Raw genomic sequence first — 26,346 nt, 5'->3', positions numbered from 1 at the left:
ACTTGGTACAAAGGTAGCACCATGTAGAGCGCATTGCAGAAGCCTAGACGAGAGGTTACCAGTGGATGTACCACTGTTTCAAGGTCCCTCTTGATCAGGTAGGGACGCAGTTGGCGTATCAACCGAAGTTGGTACCATGCACTCCTGGCCACCGCCTCCACCTGGGATGACAGCTGAAGAGACAAGTCCAGGAGCACTCCCAAACTGCAAACTTCGTCCTTTAGGGGAAGTGTGACCCCGTCCAGGACTAGCTGACAAATCTCCATCCCTGGACCAGGGGTACGTATCGCAAGCACCTCCATTTTCTCTGGATTCACTTTGAGTTTGCTTTCCCTCATCCAGCTCATTACCGACTCAAGACAGGCATTTAGAGGAGAGATGCCATCCTTAGTCACTGCAGCAGTCGGAGACATAGAGAAATAAATTTGGGTGTCATCAGTGTACTGATAACACCTCGCCCCATGTCTCCGGATGATCTCGCCCAGCAGCTTCATGTAAATGTTAAACAACACGGGAGACAGAATGGCGCCTTGAGGGACACCAGATGTCAGCTCTCTTTTACGAGCAGCTGTCTCCCAGCCTCACCATCTGGAATCTACCCGAGAGGTAGGAACGGAACCACTGGAGTGCAGTGCCCCCGATACCCAACTCCCTCAGGCGTTCCAGAAGGATACTGTGAAATGGTATAGAAGGCTGCTGAGATGTCCAAAAGCACGAACAGGGTCACACCCTGTCCATGCCCAGATGGAGATCATCGACCAAGACGACCATGGCAGTCTCAACTTTGTATCCTGCCCTGAAGCCGGTTTGAAATGGGTCTAGATAATCGGCTTCATCCAAGACAGCCTGGAGTTGGAGGGCAACCACCCTCTCGATCAACTTGCCTAAAAATGGTAGTAGGGAGGCCGGTCTATAGTTGTTTCTTATCAGGGGGTCTAGGGAGGATTTTTTCAAAAGTGGTTTAACTACCGCTTGTTTAAGCTCAGATGGGAATATCCCCTCCCTGAGGGATGTGTTGATTATAGATTGGAGCTGCATCCCCTCCCTGGGTGGTCAACCAAGATGGGCAAGGATCGAGAGGGCACATTGTCCTCCTTACACATCCAAGAAGCTTGTCCACTTCATCAGTATTTACAAACTCAAAGTGATCCAGTCTAACATAGTCCACACAGTCACTGGATGCCTCTCTTATAGTTTCTGTTGTAATACCGGCATCAAAATCAGCCTTTATCTGAGAGATTGTATCAGCGAAAATGTCATTGAATAGGACGAAGCAGGCTTTAGTTGGTTCCAAAAGTGGGTTCAGGGTGGGAGGGCGCTGGGTTAGCTCTTTAACCACCCTGAACAGCTCTGCTGGATGAGGACTCTGCTGATGCAATACGAGCAGCATAGAACGACTTCTTTGCTGCATCAATTGCCAGTCCATAGGACTTAAGAAGGATCCTATGGAATGCCTTGTCAGATAAGTGGTGATGTTACCACCAGTAGCACTCTAGTGGTTGCGCGGCTCACTTCATTTCATCTTGGGTGTACCATAGTTTCTTATTAGAAGTGAGCTGGAAAGGACACCCAGGAACGATAGTGTCTATAGCCCTGGTAAGGTCGTTATTCCAGGTATCAACCAAGGCTTCAACAGAATCGCCATCATTCCCAATCATATAACCCTCTAGGGCCTCTTGGAACCTTTTGGGTTCCATCAGCCTTCGAGGGTGGACCATTCTAATAGGTCCTCCACCCCCGAGGGGGATATGGGTAGTAACCCTCAGTCCCACCTTGACCAGGAAATGGCCCGTCCATTTCAGGGCAGAGGTTTGAATTACTTCCACCCATGGATGTTCCTTGTCCATACTAAAGACCACATCGAGTGTATTACTAGCACAATGTGTTGGACCTGAAACTAATTGGGACAGGCCCATGGTGGTCATGAAGTCCATGAACTCCTGAACCGCACCTGTCAGATCTGATAAGCCGGCCTCGAAGGGGATGCTGAGGTCCCCCAGAACGAGAAGCCTGGGAGTCTCCAACACCAGCTCCGAGACCAGCTGTGTCAGCTCAGCCAGGGAGCCTGTTAGGCCACAGGGTGGATGGTAGACCAACAGAATCCCCAGACTGTCCCTAGCTTTCAAGGTCAGGTAAATGCACTCGATGTGGTTTGTTTTCCGGACAGGAAATAATTAAGTAAATGTAGAAAACAGACCTTAGAAAATGTAATCATCATGCTTCCTGCCACCTTCTACAAATTAAAAAATAATAACTGCTGTTATAAGTGTCCCAAACAGCAGGGAAATGGCAGTAAATCTCTAACAGCCTGTGAACTGCATGGGCTGCATTAGACTGTACCCAACACTCTGAGAAGTTGGGAGACAGTGGTTTATGGAGGAAGATTGAAAGAACTTTATATGTATCACTTGGCCAAATGGCTAGCTAAAGAAGGATGTGACATTCATGAGAAAGGACCCTGAGAAGCATATTTGCCAAAGATGGGGAAGGATTGTTTCGAAGAGCGACATAAAAGGAATGTAATAACATGGAACAACAGGAGAAAATTAAATCAAAGGCAGGCTAGAAACACATCCTTTGGCTCAACCTCAAAGAATGCAATTTTCAAGAGTCCCTTTACATAATATTACACATGAATGGAAATAACAGAGTGAACTATTATGTACCCAAGGAGAAGATGGAAAACACAGCAAACTCTTCTCAGAATGCAGCCTCATCAGACGTTGCCTCTCATCAGCCATCATCCAGAAGCCATGTCACCAGCTGAGGAACATTGAGAACCAGTGCCTTATTTTTCCTTTTTCCTTCCCATGCACATTTCCTTTTATGTCATGTAACTTGATTTATCCCCTGTACTTTAACCAAAAAGTTCCCAGAACAGTTTACAAATAGTTAGCTACCCATCTAACCTCTGGATTGTTCTAGATCCTAAGATCAGGCACACAAACACATGCGCCATGCTGCACCATACTATGCTGGGCAATCGTCTGCTATGAACAGTAGGAGGCAGGATATACTAAAAATTCCTCAAGTTGCTTTCCTCTACCTTCCTGCTCAGTTGCTTTAACAAAATACTCAATATATTTCAAAGGTAGTCAAAGGCTTTCACAGCCGGCATCCATAGTTGTTTGTGGTTTTTTTGGGCTATGTAGCCATGTTCTTGAAGAGTTTATTCCTGACGTTGCGCCAGCATCTGTGGCTGGCATCTTCAGAGAAACCAACCAAAGATAGTTTTCTGTGGGTTTTTTGGGCTATTTGGCCATATTCTAGAAGAGTTTATTCCTGACGTTTTGCCAGCATCTTTGCATATCCTCCCACTCTGAAGCCTTGCCATCAACAGAACAATACACAGATTAACATGGAAATCACTCCTCCTTACCCAGGGTCACATAGTGGCCTGTTACAGACTGCCAAAATAAAGCTGCTTCGGGTCTCTTTGGAGGTATGCTATTTAAATGATGCATTGGTCCTAAGAGTCCGGAGGTGGTGCCAAAGCCACACTCCATTCCTAAGCACTGGGGTGCAGCTTTGGTGCAGCTTCTGGATTCTTAGGATGCATGCATCATTTAAACGGCATACCTCCAAAGAGAACCGAAGCAGCTTTATTTTGGCAGTCTGTAACAGGCCATTGTGTGTGTGTGTGTTTGTCTGTATACATACCCTACTCTCTTCTATGCCAGCATTCTCTGAAGATGCCAGCCACAGAAACCTACAGATGCTGGCCATGAAAGCCTTCGACTCCAGCCAAAGATGCTGGCAAAACGTCAGGAATAAACTCTTCCAAACATGGCTACATAGCCTGAAAAACCCACAGAAAACATTTGAAAGATATTTATGCTAAAGTTCTGTTCCTGCTTTTCTGGTCCAGTTGAGATGATCTGACCATTCTGGGAGCTGTAGCCCAACAGAAATAGCTCTGCAAGATATAACAACTGTTTACATAAATCTACAAAAAGGCAAGGTAAAGAGCAGCTGTCCCCAGAATCCCTTACTGAGCATGAATGTACAACAAAACGGAAGGAAAAGAGGAGATCAGTCTGCTTCAACGGTTGCCTCCAGCATGTTAAAATAAACAGCCCAGACCAGTATGTTTGGCCACCAAAACAAGTCCTAAGAAAAGCAGAAGCTGGTGGAAGGAAAAAGAAATCATCGCAGGATGCATTTTGCAAGAGAAGACCCTACAAGTGGTATGGAGACTATTCGAAATGTGTTTGGCTACCGATGCTAGGCTTACCTGACATGGCTGCTGCATTTCACAGGTGCGTATTTGTGAGTTTTGAATGTAGTTTGCAGAAACGTGTTCGATTGCTTTTTTCTTTGTGGCGCAGGATCTCTGTTCTTGGCATGTTATTTCTGCCTCCAGTACCAAATTTTCTGTGAAAGAAATTATGCCCAGGAATATGTTTACTTCGTTAACTGAGGTACACTTACTGTATAGACCCATGCCAATATAGTTATTGCATTAATGTCTATTTAATGCCATTTCGCAGAAAACAGTCCCCTGCAGTTGCGACTTACCCTCTGCAACATTGACTGTACAGTGCAGTTCCTTACTGGTGATTGTAATTTGTGATCAACACAAAAAAGAAATGGGCAATGTAACAGAGATCCAGAATAATCCAGAAATCATCCACTTTGAGACCGCTTTAAGTGGCAATCTGAACGCAATCATGGGGTTTAACGTTATTGCGTGATAAGACTACCACACACAATTTCGGGCAATGGCAAGCTATTTTCGGGCAATGGGAAGTCAGTTCAAACGCAATTTGAATTCACATGAATGTGTCCTGGCTCCACTTTCTTTTCATTTGAAATTAAGAGAAAACCCTCTGGTGTGATAACATCATCTGACAGAGAAGGCGAAATGTCTCGCAAAACTACAGGTCCCAGAATAGCCATTGCATTGAGCCAGGGCAGTTAAAGCGGTCTCAAACTGGATTATTTCCACAGTGCGTTTTGGACCGGTGTGGCCTGGAGACCACGGTTTTCATTTCCCTTGAAGGAGGCAGTGTGGCCCACCAGCCTCAGACCTAGGGTTGCCATAATTGTCCACTTTTACCAGGGACAAAATGTAGGACAAATTTGAGACCAAACTGTAGGACAACTGCAGGACAAAACTCAGCCCAAAATGTAGGACATTTAAGGTCCACCATTTTGCTTCAATGACCTAAATGGGGCCACTCTGAGGCTTGCTTGCGTTGGGGCCCAGAGGCTGCGCACCTTGCTCTCTTTACCGCCGGCTGTTTTGAATGCCTTTGCGCAAAATAAGGAAATGCGGCCCATGACCAAGTGTCGCATCCTCAGCCTGGCTAACTGGAGTTGTGTCCGCATTCCAGAAACAATCTGTCTTGACACCACTTTAACTGCCATGGCTCAATGCTATGGAAATCTGGGAACTGCCGTTTGTTGCGGCACCAGCCTTAATGCCTCACAAAACCACAAATCCCAGGAGTTCACAGTGCCTCTTTCCTATGCTTTTAATTGTGTGGTGCTTTTAACATCATGAAGCTGCTCTGAGGAGCCCCAGTTCTGGGAAGGGAGCAGGAAATTTTAGGGTTGCCATAACTGTCCACTATTACCAGGGACAAAATGTAGGACAAATTCTAGACCGAACTGTAGGACAACTGCAGGACAAAACTCAGCCCAAAATGTAGGACATTTAAGGTCCTCCATTTTCCTTAAATGTCCTACATTTTGGGCTGAGTGCTGTCCTACATATTGGTCTAGAATTTGCCCTACATTTTGTCCCTGGTAATAGTGGACAATTATGGCAACCCTATATTATTATTATCATTATTACTGTGGCAAGGCAGTCAAACCGGATTATTTCTGCAGTGTGGACAGGACCCAGCTGGGCTGCATCCTGGCTGGAGAAATAACCCGGTTTGGCCCCGCTTTAACTGTTGTCTGGCTCTTTGCTATGGAATTCTGGGAGTCGGAGTTTGTCGTGGGGCCCAGAGAGCGGAACAAACTCCAACTCCCGGAATTCCATAGCAAAGAGCCAGGCAAAGCGTTAAAGCGGAGCCAAACCGGGTTATCTCTGCAGTGTGGCCGAGGATGCTGAACGCGGCCTAGCCGCCCCTCCTGTGGGCCTCCGTGGCTCCTCCTCACTCCGCCGGGCGAGGCCTAGCGGGAAAGAGCCGCCGAGGCAGCGGAGGGGGAAGGAGAAGGGAGCTGGGTGGGCCTCTTTCTGGGCCATGGCCCGCAGGAAAGAAGGGAGCAGGCCGCCCGAGGAGGAGCAGGAGCAGGAGCAGGAGGAGGCCGAGCGGGCCCGGCCTCCCGCGGACCCTGCTCCCGGGCCCCCTGCCGCCGTCGCCGCCGCCTTCCCCCTGGGCCTGGGCCTGGGCCTGGCTCTCCTGGCCGCCCTCCTCGGGGCAGCCAAGTACCACCGGGACTCGGAGGCCGCGCGGCGCCAGGTGAGGAGGAGGAGGAGGAGGAGGAAGGAAGGAAGGGCGGCCCCGGACCCTGGAGGAGAAGCAGACAGAGAGAGAGAGAGGGGTTGTGGGTTGTGTGCCTTCGTGCCCGACTCCTGGGGCTTTATGGGCCCAGCTATTCTTCAACCTCTGAGGCTGAGAGAGTGTGGCTTCTTGCCCAGAGGCCGAGAGAGAGAGAGAGAGTATGTGTGTATCTGTATATAGATGTGCGTGTTTATGTATATTTATGTGTTTGTGTGCTATATGTGTGTGTGTATGCCTGTGTGTACATATATAGTGTGTGTATATAGACATGCGTGTTTATGTATATATATATATATGCGTGTGTCTATATGTATATGTGTATATATGTCCGTATATATATATGTGTGTGTGTGTGTGTGTGTTATGTACATGTGTGTTTACGCACATATATTTATGTGTGTATTATTATTTATTATATATGTATAAGTATATGTGTGTGTGTGTGTATGTGAATATGGATGTGTGTATATGTTTATTAGTGTTTACGTGTGCGTGTGTGTATATGCATATTATGATGATGATTATTATTATTAACCTTTATTTATAAAGCGGTGTAAATTTACACAGCGCTGTACATACCATCTTTTTAATGGGACGGTTCCCTGCCCTCAGGCTTACAATCTAACAAGACACGACACAAAGGGAGTTGTGGTGGGGAAGGGGCCTCTCTAGTAGGTTAATACATATAAAATACATAGCAATATAGGAAATGATTCAATAAACAAACAACAAAAGAACATCAAATAGCAAGTGACAATTATGCAATGCTTGGGAACGCTTCTCTGAACAAGATGGATATGTGTTTACATACTGTAGTCTATGTGAGTGTGTATTAAGTATATATGTGTGTGTATGGATATGTGTGTTTATGTTTGTGTAAATGTGTGAGTGTGTATGTGTATTTATGTGTGTGTGTATATGTATAAAAACAATAATCCCCCCAGATTTGTTGGGATTAGGAGCACAGGACCCCTGTGAATGTGGAAAACCCGCAAATAACAAAAGCACTATGTTTTTACCCGAGAGGACACCTCTCTAGGAATCTCTGGGTCCTCCAGAGAAACTCTGTGGTCAACGTCCGACAGACACTGGCCATAGAACTGCGCAGGAGGAGCTACAAATCCCTAGTAGAGTTTTCTCTCTAGGAATCTCTAGGTCCTTCAGTGCAACTTTTAGTTAAAGTTGGCCATAGAGTTGCACTGGAGGACCTAGAGATTCCTAGAGAGAACATATTCATCAAATCTATGAATAATCAAATCAGCAAAAGTCAAAGCTGCAAATGTGGAGGAACAAGTGTATATATGTAGATATATATGTGTGTGTGTGTGTGTGTGTGTGTGTGTGTCCTCAGGGGGCAGCTCCATTGAGTCCCATCGCAGTGTTGCCAATCTGGTGACTTTCACACCAAAATGGGTACTTTTCGGAGCCTTTGGTGTGATTTTGGTGATTGGTTTTAATGGTAACTTTGAGAGTTGAAATAAGTATTTGGTGAGATATGGGGGGGATTTGGTGACTTTTGGCCAAACGTTTGGGGAATTATCTTGGAGGCTTGTTGGCAACATTGGTCCCATGGCAGGTGAAAACCTCGCCTCATTGAATGATGCTTCTTACTCTGTAGTAGCTCTTCTTGAGCTCACTGGGTTTATTCCCCTAAGTAAGTACATTTAAACTGTAGAAATGATTCAGTTTGACACTTCTTGAACCAGCTAGATTAGGATATAGCCCTTTTTGTACATATAGATTAAAGCCATGAGTAAACTTTTGCTTGAGCTACAAGGTACTTGTATTGTTTTTGGAGTCAGTCTCAATTCTTAGGGAAGCATAGGCCCCATACAGACAGGCCAAAATAAAGCTGCTTCGGGTCACTTTGGAGGTACAGTGGAGCCTCCGCATACGCTGCCTTTTTATAGGCGGCTTTGAGCATAGGCGCTCAAAGCCGCCGGCGCGCGCGCGCGGGGCGGCGCGTCCCATTCACTTGAATGGGTGTGCGCACCCGTTGCGCCTCGCGCGCCGCCGCGCACGAGCCCCATTGGAAACAATGGGGCTCGAGCATAGGCGGATTTTTTTATACGCGGAGGGATCCGGAACAGATCCCTCGCGTATAATAAGGTTCCACTGTATGCTGTTTCAACTATGCATGCATACTAAGAGTCCAGAAGCTGCACCAAAGCTGCGCTCTAGTCCTTAGGACTGGATTGTGGCTTTGGCACGGCTTTTGGAGTCTTAGTACGCATGCATCATTGAAACAGCATGCCTCCAAAGTGACCCGAAACAGCTGTATTTTGGCCTGTCTGTATGGGGCCATAGTTAGTCAAAGGAGTTTATCCCACAAAGGAGGTCAAGAGTTTATCCCATGAGTATCCCAGGAAAATTGCGTAATTCAGCGAAACAGTTTCACACAACATCGCACAAAACCCGCCATTAAAGTGGTCACAAAGAAATGCGCATTAACGTGCGTCTTTTTACTTTTGGGATTTCAGTGACAATGCATTTCCAATATCACTTTATTTGCGCAGTTGGGTGTGATAGTCACTCGCACAATTACTCAACATTTTCACTTTATTTGCGGGCTGTTTTAAATCCGCTTTATCCTCTCTTTAATGCTGAAATTAGCCCCAGTGTGATAAACTCCAAAGACACATTTCTGCTGCTCTGCTGATTTAAAGCTAGACCCTAACAAGCTTGGCTTTGACATATTTTAACATTTCAATATTATTTTGTTTCCTTCGAAAAGCTGAAGCCTTAGGAAACGGAAATGACCCTACAGTGGCAAGATATTGCAGCATTTCATTTTATTTCCTTTTAAACACCTGCAGAAGATTCGGTACTTGCAGACATTTTAACAACCTTTGCTCTATCAAGGCAGTCCTTTAGTTGTCTGAATCAGCCCTCCTTTTTGTAACAAAAAGTGGCTGGTCACAAATAGCTTTTTGTCAGTGTGATGGGATGTTTTGTCTCACCTCCTAGGACCTTTCTAGGTGAGAAAATAGTTCTAGATTTGTTGGTCAATGTGCTTGCGGTAGCCTTGATGGAGTGCCAGGGATGTAATGTCTTGGCTTCAAGCGCCCAGTGGCATTGCAACCTGCTCTGCTCAATTTCTCGCTCCTGCTTGGCTCCTGGCAATTCTTCAGAATCCAGGCTTTCCGTCCATTGCCAGCTCATCTCGGCTTTTTATCTGCCTGGTGCCATCCTGGACCTGCCCTTCAAGGCACTTGAGTGCTTTCCTGACCGTAATTGACAAGAGCAGTACCTTCCAGGCAGCATTAGCATCCTTTTAGGTTGGCAGGCGGGCAGATGGAAAATAAGCGAGGTCTGGAGCTATGGGAACACTAATGGCATTGCAGGCAACCTAGAGTCTCTGCGGAGCTGAGAGACGAAATTTAACTGCACTGAGACAGGAAGGGAGATTTACCTACTTTGCCTACCTCCAGAAGACTACTATATAAGTCAACCTCATGTATAAGTCAAGGAAAGATTTTAGGGCCAAAATTAAGGCTTTTGATATAATCCATGGATAAGTCGAGGGTAAAATTTAGGGGCATGTAAAAAAAGATGTAAAGAGTGAAGCAAAGGGAAACAATGCCAAATGATTTACAAAATTCAAGCAAACATCACTATTTATTCTCACACTAAAGGCTGGATGGATGAGAGAATAGAGAGGAATCAGTGCTTCCAAGACAGATTTAAGTTCTTGCCTTTTATCAGAGGCTGGTTCCTTTTCTGGTAAGAGTATGGTACTTACACTGACCCATGGATAAGTAAACTCAGGTTTTTGGGGTCAATTTTTTACTACAATTTCTAGACATACATGACTACATATAGCAGTTTATATGATCAGTCCCTTGCCAGACATGGGCCCAAATCAGACTGCAGAAATACAACCCTTATGCACGGATTGTTATCCACGGATTCAAGCATCCATGGCTTGGAAATATTTTTTAAAAAGTATAAATTCCAAATAGCAAACCTTGATTTTCCATTTTATATAAAGGACACCATTTTGCTATGCCATTGTGTTTAATGGGACTTCAGCATCCACAGATTTTGTTATCCACAGGGAGGTCCTGGAACCAGCAGCTAACAAGGGCTCACTGTAATCCAGTTTGAGATTGCTTTAACTGCCCTGGCTCAGTGCTAGGGAATTGTAGTTTATTGTGGCACCAGAGCTCTCTGACAGAGAAGGCTGAATGTTTCAGAGAACTACAGTTTCCTAATTGCTTAGCATTGAACCAGAGCAGGTGAAGCGGTCTCAAACTGGATTAGTTCTGCAGTATGTTTTGGACCACGGTTTCCTTGAATCAGCACAGCCACCCCATTCTTTTGTATGTAAGGCTTAGTCATCATCTTCATAGACAAACATTCCCAAACAGTTTGAACATAGCAAGTTTTTAGCCATCCCAGAAGTAAGGAATTTTAGCTCAAAGGGACGTAAGACGTGGACAGAGTCTTTTGCGAACTTCACTGGAAATGACTGGAAGTTGGGAAAAGAACATGCCTACGTGATTAATACTGCATTTCAAGCATGTACTAGCTGCAGAGAAGTACTGAGTCAAGATTATATTTCCGACGCAATGAGTGAAAATGAAATTACTTCATTGGTATAAATATAAGGGTGGGAATTGTACAGCCCTCCAGATGTTGCTGAACTGCCGCTTCCAACACAGCCAGTGGTGAGGAATGCTAGGAATTGGAGGACAATAGCATCTGGATGAGACCAACAACTCCTTCCCTTGCTGTAATGAGTGAAACTTTCAACCTACTTTGAAAAGTTAATTTTAAAGGATGTTTTTAGAGGCATTTTGACATGAATTTTTCAAATATGTGACTCTCTTACCAATGCTATATTGTTGCCGGGGGGTGTGGGGGTGGAATAACAAGCAATGCTGTGAATAACAAAATGACATTAGATTTAGTCATAGCAGGAACCAGTGTTTTGTTTGAGAATTAAAATTCCCCAAGTGCTGGTTAGTAACAATCAATTTCCCAGCAGAGCTCTTGCAGTAGTAATTCCCAATTAGATTTTATCCAGTGTCTGCTAAATGCAAAGAAAGTGGAGAGGGAATTTGTAGTTTGCATTGAGGTGGGTGAGAGTGGTCCCCTGTTGCACTTCCAGTCCGATATTCCTTGACTCTCCTAGCTTAAAACACTGCAACACCCTCCTTGTTTTGTAATCATAATCATTGTAAATGGTTGGATCAAAAGAAATGCAAGTTAGCTTCTGTTTACATAGTTCCACGTATGGAGTTTTTATTATTTTTTTAAAGGAACCATCCCCGGTGAAAGTCCTAGAAGTACTAACCCAGTCTCTTCTTCTCTCATCCATCCAGCATTTAGTATGGGCACAAACAGTTTAGCCTGCTGGGATTTTTAAAGTTCTTTAGCATTGTTTTCCTTTGCATCATCCTTTATGTCCTGTGTTATATGCACCTAAGATTTACCCCGACTTATCCACGGGTCATATCAAAATCCATCATTCTGGCCCCAAAACCTGCCCTCGACTTATACATGAGGTCAACTTATAGTCAAATACATATTGTACTTTCTGGAGAGGGGCTGAAATTCAGCAGTAGTGCATGTGCTTTGCATGCAAACAATCCCAGATTCATTCCATGGCATCTTAAAGTAGAAACAGAGAAAGGAGCATTACTCACCCCACAAAAGCCAGAGCTGCTCCTACTCAGTACAGACAATACTAAATTAGGGCGCACCAGAGGTCCGACTTCGTATAAGAGTTAGACTTCAACTATGTACAAATTTTGCAGGCATTTTATGGAGAAGGGCCATAACTCACTGGCTGAGCACAAGCCATGCATGCAAAAGCTTTTAGGTTTAATTCCCAGTAGCGAGTCACTCTTTCATCCTCAGAAGATGGCAATGGTAAACCCCCTCTGAAGAAACTTGCCAAGAAAACCCTGTGATAGGTTTGCTTTAGGGTTGCCATAAGTAAAAAATGATTTGGAGGCACACCACTACCACAACAACAAATCTCTAGGCTGGGTTGAGAAAGACCCTCCTGTCAGAAATCCTGATGAGCTTCTATCAGTCAGTGCAGAGAGTGCTCAGCTGGTGGTCTGATTTGGGATAATATAACTTCCTATGTTCCTAGAGCAATCGTTTCTTTATATGCTGCATTTCCCACAAGTATATTCCACAAATCAAAGCAGTGACGACAGGTTTAATATGATAACAGCACATTTCACTAACAACTTGGCCTATAATACATAATAAAAGAACTATACATTATATTGCAGTCTAATTTTGACAATTCAACAATTCATTAACAGTTCAAAAGTTGAAACAAGCATAAAATATACTGATGACAGTCAAGAAATGCAGTTTTAGCATAATCAGCCTACTTTCATATTAGTGACGCCTTCCTTACCTATGATAATCTTGATGTGCTGTCCAAAACAGTGAAGAAGAAAGAAGGAGGGTTAGCCTGCAATATTTTACTGAGACAGGAAACCCAAGTGGCTGTCTCCATAAGTATATGCCCATTAACATGGGACAGGTGATACATTAAATCTGTCTGTCCCTTCTAAGCTGAAGTACTAGACCAGTGGGGTCCCACAGGGCTCTGTTCTGGGCCCAGTGTTATTCAACATCTTTATCAATGACCTGGATGACAGAATTGGGAGCATACTTATCAAATTTGCAGATGACACCAAATTAGGAGGAATAGCTAATACTCCAGAGGACAGGATCAACATTCAAAATGATTTGAATAAACTAGAAAGTTGAGCCAAAGCTAACAAAATGAAATTCAACACAGAGAAATGTAAGGGCAGAAAAATGAAATGCACAGATATAGGATGGGGGAGACCTGGCTGAATGAAACTACATGTGAAAGGGATCTGGGAGTCCAAGTAGACCACAAGTTGAACATCAGTCAACAGTGCGATGCGGCAGCTAAAAAGGCCAATGCAATTTTAGGCTGCATCAATAAAAGTATAGTGTCTAGATCAAGAGAAGTAATAGTGCCACTGTATTCTGCTCTGGTCAGGCCCCACCTGGAATATTGTATCCAGTTCTGGGCACCACAATTCAAAAAGGACATTGAGAAACTGGAGCGTGTCCAGAGGAGGGCGACTAAAATGGTGAAAGGTCTGGAAACCTTGCCCTATGAGGAACGACTCAGGGAGCTGGGGATGTTTAGCCTGGAGAAGAGAAGGTTAAGAGGTGATATGATAGCCCTGTTTAAATATTTGAAAGGATGTCATATTGAGGAGGGAGCAAGCTTGTTTTCTGCTGCTCCAGAGAACAGGACCCGGAACAACGGATGCAAGCTCCAGGAAAAGAGATTCCACCTCAACATTAGGAAGAACTTCCTGACAGTAAGGGCTGTTTGACAGTGGAACAAACTCCCTCAGAGTGTAGTGGAATCTCCCTCCTTGGAGGTCTTTAAGCAGAGGCTGGATGGCCATCTGTCAGGGATGCTTTGATTTGGATTTCCTGCATGGCAGGGGGTTGGACTGGATGGCCCGTGCGGTCTCTTCCAACTCTATGATTCTATGATACTACCAAGAAGGCTAACAGCATCCATGCATGATGGCAGGGACAATCCATGAAGAAGTTATCTTGCACAGGAACCATTGCAGTGAACCAAAAATAAGCAAAAATATGTTCTTCCTCGAGAACAGGGTTTCTCAACCAGGATTCCCTAGAATACCAGAGTCCTTTGAGCAGTTACTAGGGGTTTTACAAGAATTTTTTTTTAAATGACCTATAGTTTTATAAAATGGCAAATTGCTAAAGTGCAATAAACTTGTGTTGTTGTTTTTGCAGGGATTCCCTGAGATGTATAATTTTTATACAGGCATTCCCTGAGACCTGAAGATTGTTTCATCAAGGGTTCCTGCAGGTGGAAAGGTTGACAAAGGGTGCTCTAGAGCTTTCTCTGGAATTTATAAAGTTCCCTCTAGGGCAAGGTGCGGAAGTTGTGACCCTCCAAGTGTTGTTCGATTTGAGTATCCATCTCTAGTCAGTGGTGAGGCTTGATGCAAATTGCAGGTGAGCAATACCTGCAGTGCCACTGTTTGACCACCCTACTCTAGCATTTAAGGTGATCTCAGTGGTTTTCTCTGAGTTGAAACTATTGAAAATCCTGGTTTACTGGCTTTCTCACAATTGCAATTCCTTATAGCATCTTAGTCTGCCCTTCTGTTTTTAATTTTTACCACATTTTCTTGCCATGCTGTTGTATTGTTCACTCTACTCAAAACTAGGTACTCCAGAGAAGAGGTCTGAGAGCCGTTCGTCACATTCACAGTGTGATGTAATTTTGGAAAGTTTGCTCTGGTGCATTTCAGAATGTCTTTATGTGACTGTAACCTTCATGGTTCATGAGGCTGGTTACACAAGTCATTGCTCTAAGAGTGCAGATAAAAATCCATGATTCATGCTAATGTTTCAATTGTCTTACTCTTTGATGTACACCGCTGTGATCGCTGGAATAGCGGTATAGAAATAAAATTTTATTATTATTATTATTATGATTCGCTTTCCAGCCCGGGTCCAACACAAATGTCTACAGGTCTCAAAGCTACTTGCAGGGCCCAAATGACTTGTGAATGATTCCTTGTCAGATCCTAGTTTTCAAAGAGATAGCATTGTTAGTCTTTTTTCAACATAAAATGGCAAGGGGTGGAGGTGAAAGAATTTAAGCACCATCTTTGAGACTAACTTGTCTATTTTAACATGACTTTTCATGAATGCCCATGCTAAAATAAATCAGTTACTCCCAAATTCGATGTCTTCATCAATGTCTTCATTCCTCCCCCTCTCCTTCCTTCCTTTCATTTGTAAACCACCTTTCTCCCAAGAGTGACCCAAGGCAGCGCACAGATAATAAGATTTAAAATTTTCAATAAAATTCAAAACAAAATAATCTACAAAAAACATAAAATCACATTAAAATATACAAAGTTAAAAGCATAACTGAAACCCACCTGCTTCATGAAAACCACCTATTTTCCATTTTATGCAGACAGATTCTAGACATTTGGGTATGGTTTCTTTGGGAGAATTGCTCTTTGGCCAATAAACTAGGTAGTTGGGAAGTAATTTGGTAGACTTCCTATAAATTTCCTATAAATTTTCCAATATATCTTTTTCAGTTCTCAAAAGCAGAGCTGATTCATCAGAGCTTGCGTTGGCCCTAACCATAGAGTAAAGTAGGTGCATAATCCAAAGCATGGAAAAAGTACTTTTTTGGATTCCACATATCTCCCATTATGGTTATGATCATGCTAGCTGAGAGACTCATGGAGCTATATTACAAAAAAGTAATGTTCCCAAGCTCTGGGATGCTCTTGATGCAGGGTTGCATAGATATCAGGCTTGAAGTTTCTATTCTGTTTTGTTTGTTTTATTAGTAGTTTAAGTTCATCCAGTTTAAGTCACATGCAGAATAGCAGCTAAGGAGGTTATGGCAGTTACCGTACTCACTCACTCCCCATGCCTCTAAGGAAGTAGGCTGAAGTCTACCAAAGCTCATGCTACCAACTTCTACCTTCCACTTCATCTCTAAGATCTACAAAATCCCTTTGCATACTGACTTTCCAGACTAATACAGCTATGTCTTTGAAGGCTTAAAGAGAAATTATTAGTACAAAGTTAGCAATTTTCTTACTTGCTATTGTTAAACCTTTGGGAGCAGAAGAAACTTACTGAGATCTTACACTCATCCAGCAGTGTACTAGAATATCCCATCTGCATTACTTCTTACTCCCGACTGAGAGCAGTGCTGGTACTGTACAACCAGATCTCTGTGTGAATTGGCAGCCCTTGCAAAGAGACATTTGTTACTTGTGTGTGTGTGTGTTTTCCACCCCACAAAAGAATGTACAAAAACCCTGTTGAGTTGGACCGAGCGCCTATCTGAATGGAAGGATAGGCAGACTTCAGGCTTGTTTGCTCTGCTTTTTTCTTTTTCTTGTTAGAACAAGATTTCTCGGGCAGAGCCTGAACCAGGTACAAAAGACTCTGAATTAAAGAGCTCTGAATTAAAGAATCTAAGCTCATTCAGAGCCTAAGAATTTGATTCCATTTCCAGAACTGATTTGAACTCATGGTCAAAGAAAGCAAGTCTGTTCCTGGTCACCCTCACTTACTCATTTCAGTAGCCTTGTTTAAGTAGGAAAAACTTAGTGTTGTTGCTAATGTTGAAAGGCTGGTAATCACAATTCATTGAAATCTAATACAAATCACCCAGAGGTCCTGATCTTTCTGCTCAAACCATGTCTAGTGCATTTCCACTGATAACTAGCCAGAAGCTCATAGGTAGACCAAGCAGGTTGATCAGCCTCCCCCATTTGTTTCTGCTGTGCATTGTGGTGGTTCCATTGAGATAACATAAACTAGGCATTGAAATGTTAAAGCAGAGATGGGGAACCTGTGATCTTCTAGGTCAGTGATTCCAAAACTCTGGCCTTCCAGGTCTTTTAGACTTCAGCTCCCAGAATCCCAAACCATTAGCCAAGGTGACTGAAGCTTCTGGGAGCTGAAGTCCAAAATACCTGGAGGACCAGAGTTTGGGAATTACTGTTCTAGATGTTGTTGAACTCCCAGTTCCCATTAGTCCTAGCTAACCTGGCCAGTTATGAGGGATGAAAAGAATGGCAGACCATGAACATCTGTTTTAATCCAGCATGTGAAGAGGGAAAGGCTTTGACTTGGACTAGCGCAGTTAAAAAAAGATCCTCTCTCTGAGCACCCCTTCCCCAATAAAAATTGGAGCCTTACCATCAGCGTCGCCAGGGCTAAATTTCAAAAAGTTGGATGATTTGATCAAAGCCCTCCTGTATCTTATCTAGTTTGACCTTTGGCCAACTTTATGTACTTGGTGAAGTAGGTTTCAGCCTACCATGGTTCATGTCGAAGTTACCAGGTCTTAGCAGAATTGTTGTGTCCTTTTGAAGTCAGATCATTAAAGTGTGTGTCTAGTTATATAATTTACTTGTACATATAAGGAACTCTCTTCTCTCCCCATTAGGAGACTGCACTGAAATCTCTGGGAAATGAAGGTCTTTTCCTGTTCTCTTCCTTGGACACCAACAATGACTTGTACATCAGCCCAGAGGAGTTCAAGCCAATTGCGGAGAAATTAACTGGTAGGCATTTAATTCTTAGAGTAGAAGGGTGTTTTCAGGAATAAAACAAAAAGGTTTCATTACAGACCTAAACATTAGGAAGATAAGTGTATTTTAAGAATCAGACTTAATTCTTCCATTGTGCCTACCCTTGTCAGTTTGGGTCCTGTCCCATTTAGTAGGCACTATCCAAAGTTCACCTGCCTGAACAGTGGCTGAACCATTACAGGCATAAGTGTCACTGCAATTCTTTTCATAAGTCACGTTTTACCTGTGTGTACAGTTCAAAAAAGCTTCACAAAAACAAACTGCTTTTGTAAAAAGGATCAGTTACCCAGCCCAGTTGAATGAATTTCTCTTGGGAGACAGGAATTTCATGCATTTGGTGGGTGTGGGTGGGAGATACTGTTTGGAAAGATAGAGATACGGTTTCTGTCGCCGCTCCAAAAGTCTGGAATGACCTGCCAGAGGAGATCCGCCATATGACATCTTTGGAGGCCTTTAAAAAGGCAATAAAAACTGATCTCTTCCGGCAGGCATTCCCAAATTGACCTCCTCGGAATGTTTACTCTCCAGTTGGGAATTATTGTTTTTAATGCTATTTTAAGGCGGGAGGGAGATAGGGAATTGGATTTTATATGCTTTGCTATGTTTTTTTACTTGTGATTTGTTGTGTTCTATTTTTATTGTTCTTATGTTTGTTGTTACTCGCCTCGATCCAATACAGGGAGAGGCGGGATACAAATACATATTTATTATTATTATTATTATTATTATTATTATTATTATTATTAAAATACAGTTGCTCCTCCATTTTCATGAACTTGGAATCTGCGCCCCTCGCCTGTTCGCGGGTAGCAAACGGAGGGGGACAAAATAGGGCGCGTACCCATGGGTGCCCACAGGCACGTGCTGCCATTCAAGCCAATGGGGCTTGAATATCAGCAATTTTCCATTTTCACAGGGGAGGTCCGGAATGGATCCACCTTGAAAACGGAGGGGCAGCTACACAGCTTTCTGGATTTCCTAGCCTTCCATTATAAGTAACTCCATTGTTTATTTTCTCTGGTCCAGTTAATTACTAACCTTATGAGGCACTTGGAGCCCTAGATTTTTTGAAATCCTTTTCCACACAGTCCATTCTCCAATATTTCCATCAATGCTATACCAAAAACTGGAAAAGTGTATGTGTGTGTGTGTGTGTGTGTGGTTTTCAGTTGTGTCTAAAAAGTAGGTTTTTTCCAAGCAAGGTCTCAAATATCTCTTGAGAAAGTAAATATGTGAAAGTAATTTTATACAGGTCAAGTGCCATGTTTGGGCAGCTGGCAAATACCCAGAAAGGCCCTCTTACTGCTCTATTCCCCTTGCAATACAGTTAGTTTTCTGTATCAACGGATTTTGCATCCACATATTCAAGCATCCATGGCTTGAAAATATTCCCCCCACAAAAATTCAAAAACCTTGATTTTGCCATGTTATATAAATTTGCCATTTTACTGCACCATTGTATATAATGGGATTTGAGCATCTATGGATTTTGGTATCAGTGAGGGATCCTGAAATGAAATCCCAGCAGATACCAAGGACCCACTGTATCACTATTTCTGGTCCTTTCAGCAGCAGTGCCACGTCCTTCTCCTCCTCTTTTTCCTTTCCTTTGCAGCAAAATGCAGCCCACACAAACATCTGCTGATAGTGCTCTTTTATAGCATTTGGTTGTGTAGAAGATGAAGGGAGAAGTTATCTGTAGTTGCCCATGCGACTGGAGAAGAAGTCAGCATTTGTTGTAGTTGTGTGCCTTCAAGTAATTTTTGACTTATTGTGACCCTAAGGTGAACCTGTTATGGGGTTTTCATGTCAAGATTTGTTCAGAAGGGGTTTGCCTTTGCCTTCCCCTGAGGCTGAGAGCATGTAATTTGCCAAAAGTTACCCTGTGGGTTTCATGGCCAAGCTGGGACAAACTCTGTTCTCCAGAGTCATAGTCCAACACTCAAACGACTACGCCATGGTGATTCTCAAAGTCAGCATTGCACAAACCTTTTATGATTGTGATCACCCAATATATGTAGTGATAGCACAGTGCTTAGTAGGATTTGGTTCACAGTAACATCACTAAGGACAAATGAGATTGGCAGGGACAGGGACATTTTTGCATGAATTCCAACAAACCACCTGAAAGGGGAGGTGATACATTCGCTGGAAACTGAATTGTTATGGCTAAGCTTTGCTTTTGTGTATGCATGCTGTAGCTATGTGCCTGGCTTTAGCAGTATCCTTTTAAGGGATTCCCCATTTAAGTGAAGGATTGATGACCACACAGAAGTATCAGCTAATAGCCCTGCAGTAGCCATTCCACATTTTTTCTGGAGCAGCTGTTCAGGGACCGCTTGGGCTGCCAGTCCAGCTGTGCTAAGCAGCAGGAACTGCCAGGTGGCCTAGATAGGCTCCAGATTTTTGCAGGGACTGTTTTTAAAACTCTGCCATCTTGGAGTCCCCTTTGGACATTGTGAATTGCCTCCTTCTTGATGGCTTATTGGGAAAACGATTCATATAAAACTATCATAAGATCATAAAAATGGAAGTGTGTGTGTGTGAAAGAGAGAGAGAGACAAAGTGAAAAGTGAGTTGGCCTTAGCACACAGCTACTTTTGCTTTAATTCTCTTTGCTCAAGCCCTAGGCTGATTTACCCAAGAAGAGGCTGCTAAGCTTTCTGTGTTTTTCGAAAGGCTTATGCACCCGACGCCTCTCTCACAAAGGACAATTTTTCTAAATCTGCTGTTCCCATTGTCAGACTTGCAAAACCGCACGCATTGGCTTTGTCTGGGGCTTAAAAGGGATTCAGAGCAGCTGAATACAAGAGATACAGCTCTGCAGCAATATAACCGGAGAGCCGTTGGTGACAAGATGCAAGCAGGCTTCTCTGATCTTGGAAATCTTTTTGCAGACAGCAGCTGCGGCACTTCCCCCTGCTGGTTGCTTGCGGTCACAATGATGCTGGCTTGTGTAGCCCATCTGATTGCTCTCACAGTCAGTGTGTAGGGAAGGATTCAGCCAGCACTCATCCTTTTTCCATTGCAGAGCACATAACACAGACTCGGAATTCTACAGCCTTCACAGCTGGTTTCCTATTATTATGAGCACAGAGCCTTCTGCATCTGCCCTGCTGCACCAAAGAGCAAAGTCAGGGGCTACATGGGTATGCCCCAGCACAACAGTCACTCACTTATTCAGCCCAACAGAGGTGTGTGGGGTAGAGACTGAATTCTTCCCAGCCAAAATGCTCATAGATCGAAGCCCTCCTCCCACAATGTCATGCCTTCCTCTCTCACCTCCATCCAAGGCAGAATGACAGGACAATGTCCGCTCTATCTCTCAGAAACTTCCCTGTACAATAAAATTGGTGTTCCTTGTTTAGTGTGAAGTAACAAGAAGGAGGGGACTGGTTGAAATACGGGATCTCTACTCAGGCCAGATGCACAGATCTCCGTTTGGCCATCCCGGAATTTGGAATTTGGCCAATTGGAATATGCCACTGAACAGAATGGTAATAGCTTTATAGAATTTAATGTGCCGCTGTACAGTGAAGCTGAGAACATGCATAGGCACACCGTTTTTAAAAATCAGTGAAGAATACAACAGCTGTCATTAATCGCTTGTTGACCCCTGATTCATGGAAGTAGAACAGCTCAGCTGTGTCTCCATTCAGCTACACCTCTGTTAATGAAGTTGATGTGTTCCTGGACATTACTTCTGTACCAGAAAATTCTGTAACAGAAAAACAGAAGATACCAGAGGTACATATAACATAGAAATAAGAGGGACATGTTCCCATACCCCCCACCCCCAAAGAAAAGTGGTTCAACATGTTTCACCAAAGTTTTTATTCAAATCTAACAATATGCATATGTAAAATGAATCAATTAGATCAGGTAAGCCTTGCATAAGTAAAAAAAAGAACATTCTGAGCCTTCTACAGACCCCTTGAGAGCTCCTTCCAAAATGCATCCAGAGATTGATTGATTGATTTCTTTCTTTCTTTCTTTCTTTCTTTCTTTCTTTCTTTCTTTCTATCATTCATTACCTTCTACTTTTGTTATGATTTCCATTTTGGTAGCCAAGCTTATAGCTCTAAGCTTTTTTAACATGTCGGGGGTAGTTAGCGAGGCAGGCTAACTCATTTCACCCCTTTCTCTTTGTTTTAACAATGTTTATGTATGCTCACTGAGGGATTCTAGAGGCAGCTGCTGTTACTTTGCTTGTTGTAGGCAGGCACAAACAACTAGAGTAGGATTGGTTGAGGAGTATCCCATTCTTTCCCCTCTCAAGTGGCTCAAACAGACAGGCCAAAATAAAGCTGCTCCAGGTCACTTTGGAGGTATGCTATTTAAATGCTGCATGCATCCTAAGAGGCCAGAAGCCATGCCAAAGCCTCACTCCAGTCATAAGGACTAAAGTGCAGCATTGGTGCAGCTTCTGTCCTCTTAAGATGTGTGTGTCATTTAAACAGCATACCTCCAAAGTGACCCTAAGCAGCTTTATTCTGGCCTGTCTGTTCGGGCCCAAGGTTTATTGCACTGTTTGCTGAAGATGTGCTGCTGCAACTCACTGATTGAAGGTCTGCACTTCTGCAGTCCTTCACCATCTTTCCAATTGCAGTGCTGTTTAAAAAGTTTCCAGGTAGACAGAGGACAGGAAGGAAAAGGGGACAAGCTGGGTGACCCCCCAAAAAAAGACTTAATAGGAAAAGTATTAATAGATATTTTTGTTGCCCTTGTCACTATCGTATTCAGGTATTGTTCCTGTCTCTGGTGCTGATGAAGAAGAGGTAGTGGATCCCAATGGGGAGACTCTCTCTATCCTTGCAAAGTTTCAGCCTCTGCTGATGGAAACAATGACAAAGAGCAAGGATGGCTTCCTTGGAGTGAGTATCACATTTCATTATTGCTGGAAATTTTCATCTGTAGATTAGCCAACTAAAAACATATTGACTAAGATATGGTCTAGAGAACTGATCTAAATCAACACATTTCTGATTTAACAGATCATAGCATGAGCATTTTGATACTTTTGCCCTTTCCACACCAAAGTATCCACAGCCTCATTGCACAAATAAAAGAACCACAGGAATGACAAACAGTACCAGGTGCCTCTGACTGCTCTCTGTATGTAAAAAGCCTTTCTTTTTAACTGTAGCCAATTTTAAACATGACATCAGTCCTTGGTTTAAAAAATATATTTGTGAATGGACTGGTATAGTGGCAGAACAGTTTTCGGTTAGCTGGCAAACCAGAAGCCAGCTGAAAAGTTTTGACATTTTCACCACTTGTGTACCAAGCAGAAGTACTGCAGCTATACACTGTGGGGGATTCTGGAGCAGTTGTTCAAGAAAATAACTTTTCCTGTGCTTTTAACCATAGTTTCCATGTATGACTAGAAGCTCATATCATGGTTTTGGATTCTCATCTGTGGTTATTGCCATTATAGTTTAGTGTAATGCCTGAATGACAAGCTGTTTTTGGATAGTATACTGTACATGTGCTGAAGGACAATTCTACAGGTACTTGGGAGCTGCCAAAAAACAACAACAACAAGAAAAAACAACACCAGATTAAGGTCAGAGAGCGAATCAAGCCTGAACTCTCCCTGAAAGCCAAGATGACCAAACTGAGGCTTACATACTTTGGACATATCATGAAATGGTATGACCCATTAGAAAAGACAATAATGCTTGGTAAAGTGGAACACAGTAGGAAAAGAGGAAGACTTCGTTACATTCAGTCAAGGAAGCCACAGAGCTTAGCTTTCAAGACCTTAGCAGGGTTGTTAATAAAAGGGTGTCATGGAGATCTCTCATTGATAGGGTTGCCATAGACTGAAGCTGATTTGACAAGCAACTAACAGCAAATTGCTTTTGTTTTTTGATTTTTGTATCTTGTTATTAGACACTTTTTTTGAAATGCATAATAAATTTAATAAAGCACGACCATGTCAGGCTTTCTGGTGAGCATTTTTGTCCTTTTAGGTTTCCCATCTTGCCCTTTCTGGGCTCCGCAATTGGACTACTCCAGTATCTCCTGTGAGTGTGATGTTTGCCCAGCAATTTAAGGCCTTCCTTCCACCAAAGCATAAGATGGAACTTGCTGATCCTTGGTGGATCATTCCCAGTGAGCTAAATATCTTTACTGGATACCTTCCCAATAATCGCTTTTATCCTCCAGCTCCCAAAGGCAAAGAGGTAAGACATAAGCTTTTAAAATTAATATTTAAAATAAGCAGCAGTATTTGTGTAGTATATTCATTGTGTTCAAAGCAGTTTATGTACAGTATTTCGGTAGTTCACACAAGGGTCTAGGAAAGGAGCCCAATATGTATCTCTCCACTTGGATGCAATGCTACAGATAAAGAGTGTATTTCAGAGTCTCTTATTCAGCTTATCTGGAGCTGTACTTAGTGTTTGCCAGTCCCTGGAGTCCAGTCAGGATGGCTCGTTTTATTATGGTCCCTGCAAAACTGACTTTCAGCATGACCATTGGCTTTCTTCTGAAAGGAAAAAGCAGCCCTGCCTTGCATATGAGGTTTTCTGTGCTTTTTGAATCAAAAATGTTAAAGGAATATAGCTCATCAGTACAGTACTAAAACATGGTACAGTGGGAATGGGCAGCTCCTTGGTTGCTGTGTATATATTGGCCACAGTGTGTTAAAGCTCCTAAAACACTTGTTGCCCATAACAAATATTCAAAACAACAAAGACTGTAAGAAGATAGGGAAGACAGTTTTTATTTGTGACATCCAAGATACTAATAATTGTACCTGGTCTTTGAGAAGAATAGCTTTTGGCTCTTACCATATGTTCACTGCCTGCCAGTTTTATGCACTTCCCTCTGCCTCTTTTTCATAGGTAATCATTCACAAGCTCTTGAGTATGTTCCACCCCCGGCCATTTGTGAAAACCCGCTTTGCCCCTCAGGGAGCTGTAGCCTGTATCCAAGCTGTTGCTGATTTCTACTATAGGATTGCCTTCAGGTAAAGTCCCATGAGTGGAAATGCCAGTAGTTTTATTTGTTGGTTATGTGTATATGTGTGTCATTTGTGTAGAACAGAAGTGATACAAATGTGCTTCTCCAGATTTGGGACTGGATGTTGTTGGATTGCAGCTCTCAGGATTCCTCACCATTGATTAAGGCTGGAGGAACCTGCAGTCCAGTGACATTTGGAGGGCCACATTGTGCCCAGCCCCCATATAAATAATTTTGGGTGCTGGTTCCATTGGCTATAGCTGTGAAAGACACTTCACTTTGTCTTGGTATCTCTGTTTCTGTCGCTCAGAACTAGCATGTGTGAAGGGATGACTGAGGACTTGATGCTATGAAATGAGGGTTCTGTCCCTGGCATCTCCAGATTGGCATGGGAAAGAGGCCCTGGGAAACCATTACCAAAAAGTGTTGCTGTACTGAGCTAGATAGTGAATATATTCCCTGTGTTTTGACTCCAGGAAACATCAGCCAAACTTTTAAGTGCTGTGGAGAACATATCACTTCTGCAGCCTCTATAGATGGCACTAGTTATACAGTACATTCCTCAGAACTTACAGTGATTTCCCTGCGTGCTGGGATTAAAGTCTATTTAGCACTTCTTTGCACCCCTTAGGACACTTAATAATGTCTTTTGTTCCAGAATCCATGCAGAGTTCCAGCTGAACGAGCCCCCAGATTTCCCATTCTGGTTTTCCCCGGCACAGTTCACAGGCTACATTGTCCTCTCCAAAGACTCCTCTCACGTTAGAGAATTCAAGCTGTTTGTTCCTAACAATAGGTAAGTTTACATGCAAAGGAATCTTGTAGCACCTTTAAAACTAACTGAAAGAGAGAAGCTGGTAGCATGAGCTTCCGTAGACTTGTGTCTACTTGCTCAAATGCATGGGACTGAGTGGAGGGTTTAGGGGCAGACCTATATAGTAGTCTCTGTGTGAGAGTGGCAATAGAAATGCAAAACTTTGTGGGTATGGAGTTGAGGTTACAAGTTCAGTTTTAATTATGGTCACTGGGAGACAAGTCAAGAGGAAGGATGTTGCCTAAAGCCAAGGTGAGTAGATAACCACCTGAATGAATATTGGCATGTAATGTACCAGAAAGGAGATGTGATTAACTACCAAGAGAGCCTCATGAGGTTTGGGAGTTAAAGTGTGTAGTATACCAGGATGGCTGAGTCTTTTAATAGATAAGTTTGTCCCACATCTGGTATTTACTTATGAAATTGGCTCTTTGTACCAAAAATAAAACTTAAAATCTATCTCCCTGTACCAAATGATACTTGATGCTCTATAGTTTGCCCTCTGTGGTGATAATGTCTCGTTGTTTCTCATCACATAGGTTGCTTGGATCATGCAAGTACTCTGCACAACCCACAGAGTACCTATTAGTGGTCATCTTTGAATTTTGGCTGGGTTGTTTTTGGATACAATTTGGGATTGCTCTACTGAGAAAAGGTCTAATAGACATCATTGTCTTTTTATGCAAGCTGGAAGCACCACGTTATTTCAAGAGGTGTTTAGCTAGCTTTAAATTGCGGGTGGACAAATTCAGTGGGTCTGGGTGCCAGCTTTTCCCTTCTTCAAGCACTGCTTGGAAGGGGGGTCTCTCTCAAGGTCCCCCATGAAAAAAGGAAGGAACAGGTTTTTTTTTTTTAAGGTGGGCAGAAATGGCCATCCCACGCTAAAGCAAGCCCTCCAGTAGTGTCAGTTCTTCTTTTTGAACACTTTTTTCAACTTTTCAGCGAGTGTGAAGCCACAAAAATGGCA

The 26,346-nt window shown here is 43.1% G+C and overlaps 1 protein-coding gene across 1 annotated transcript in view; it reads left to right on the top strand.

Moving 5' to 3' along the window:
* Positions 1-6,145: 6,145 nt before the first annotated feature.
* The window catches only part of SELENON (selenoprotein N), a 33,497-nt gene continuing 13,296 nt past the window's right edge, over positions 6,146-26,346 (top strand). The window contains 6 exon segments of the mRNA XM_089478589.1: positions 6,146-6,416; positions 17,452-17,569; positions 22,340-22,470; positions 23,572-23,784; positions 24,448-24,572; positions 25,224-25,361. Coding sequence (XP_089334715.1) covers positions 6,198-6,416; positions 17,452-17,569; positions 22,340-22,470; positions 23,572-23,784; positions 24,448-24,572; positions 25,224-25,361 — 944 coding nt within the window. The 5' untranslated portion in view covers positions 6,146-6,197.

The sequence above is a fragment of the Sceloporus occidentalis genome, unplaced genomic scaffold (assembly GCF_023333645.1).
Source record: "Sceloporus occidentalis isolate IW3139 unplaced genomic scaffold, rSceOcc1.0.p SCAF_13, whole genome shotgun sequence".
Taxonomy (NCBI): Eukaryota; Metazoa; Chordata; class Lepidosauria; order Squamata; family Phrynosomatidae; genus Sceloporus; species Sceloporus occidentalis.
Note: the sequence above shows the minus strand (reverse complement) of the source record. Positions and strands in the feature narration are given on the sequence as shown.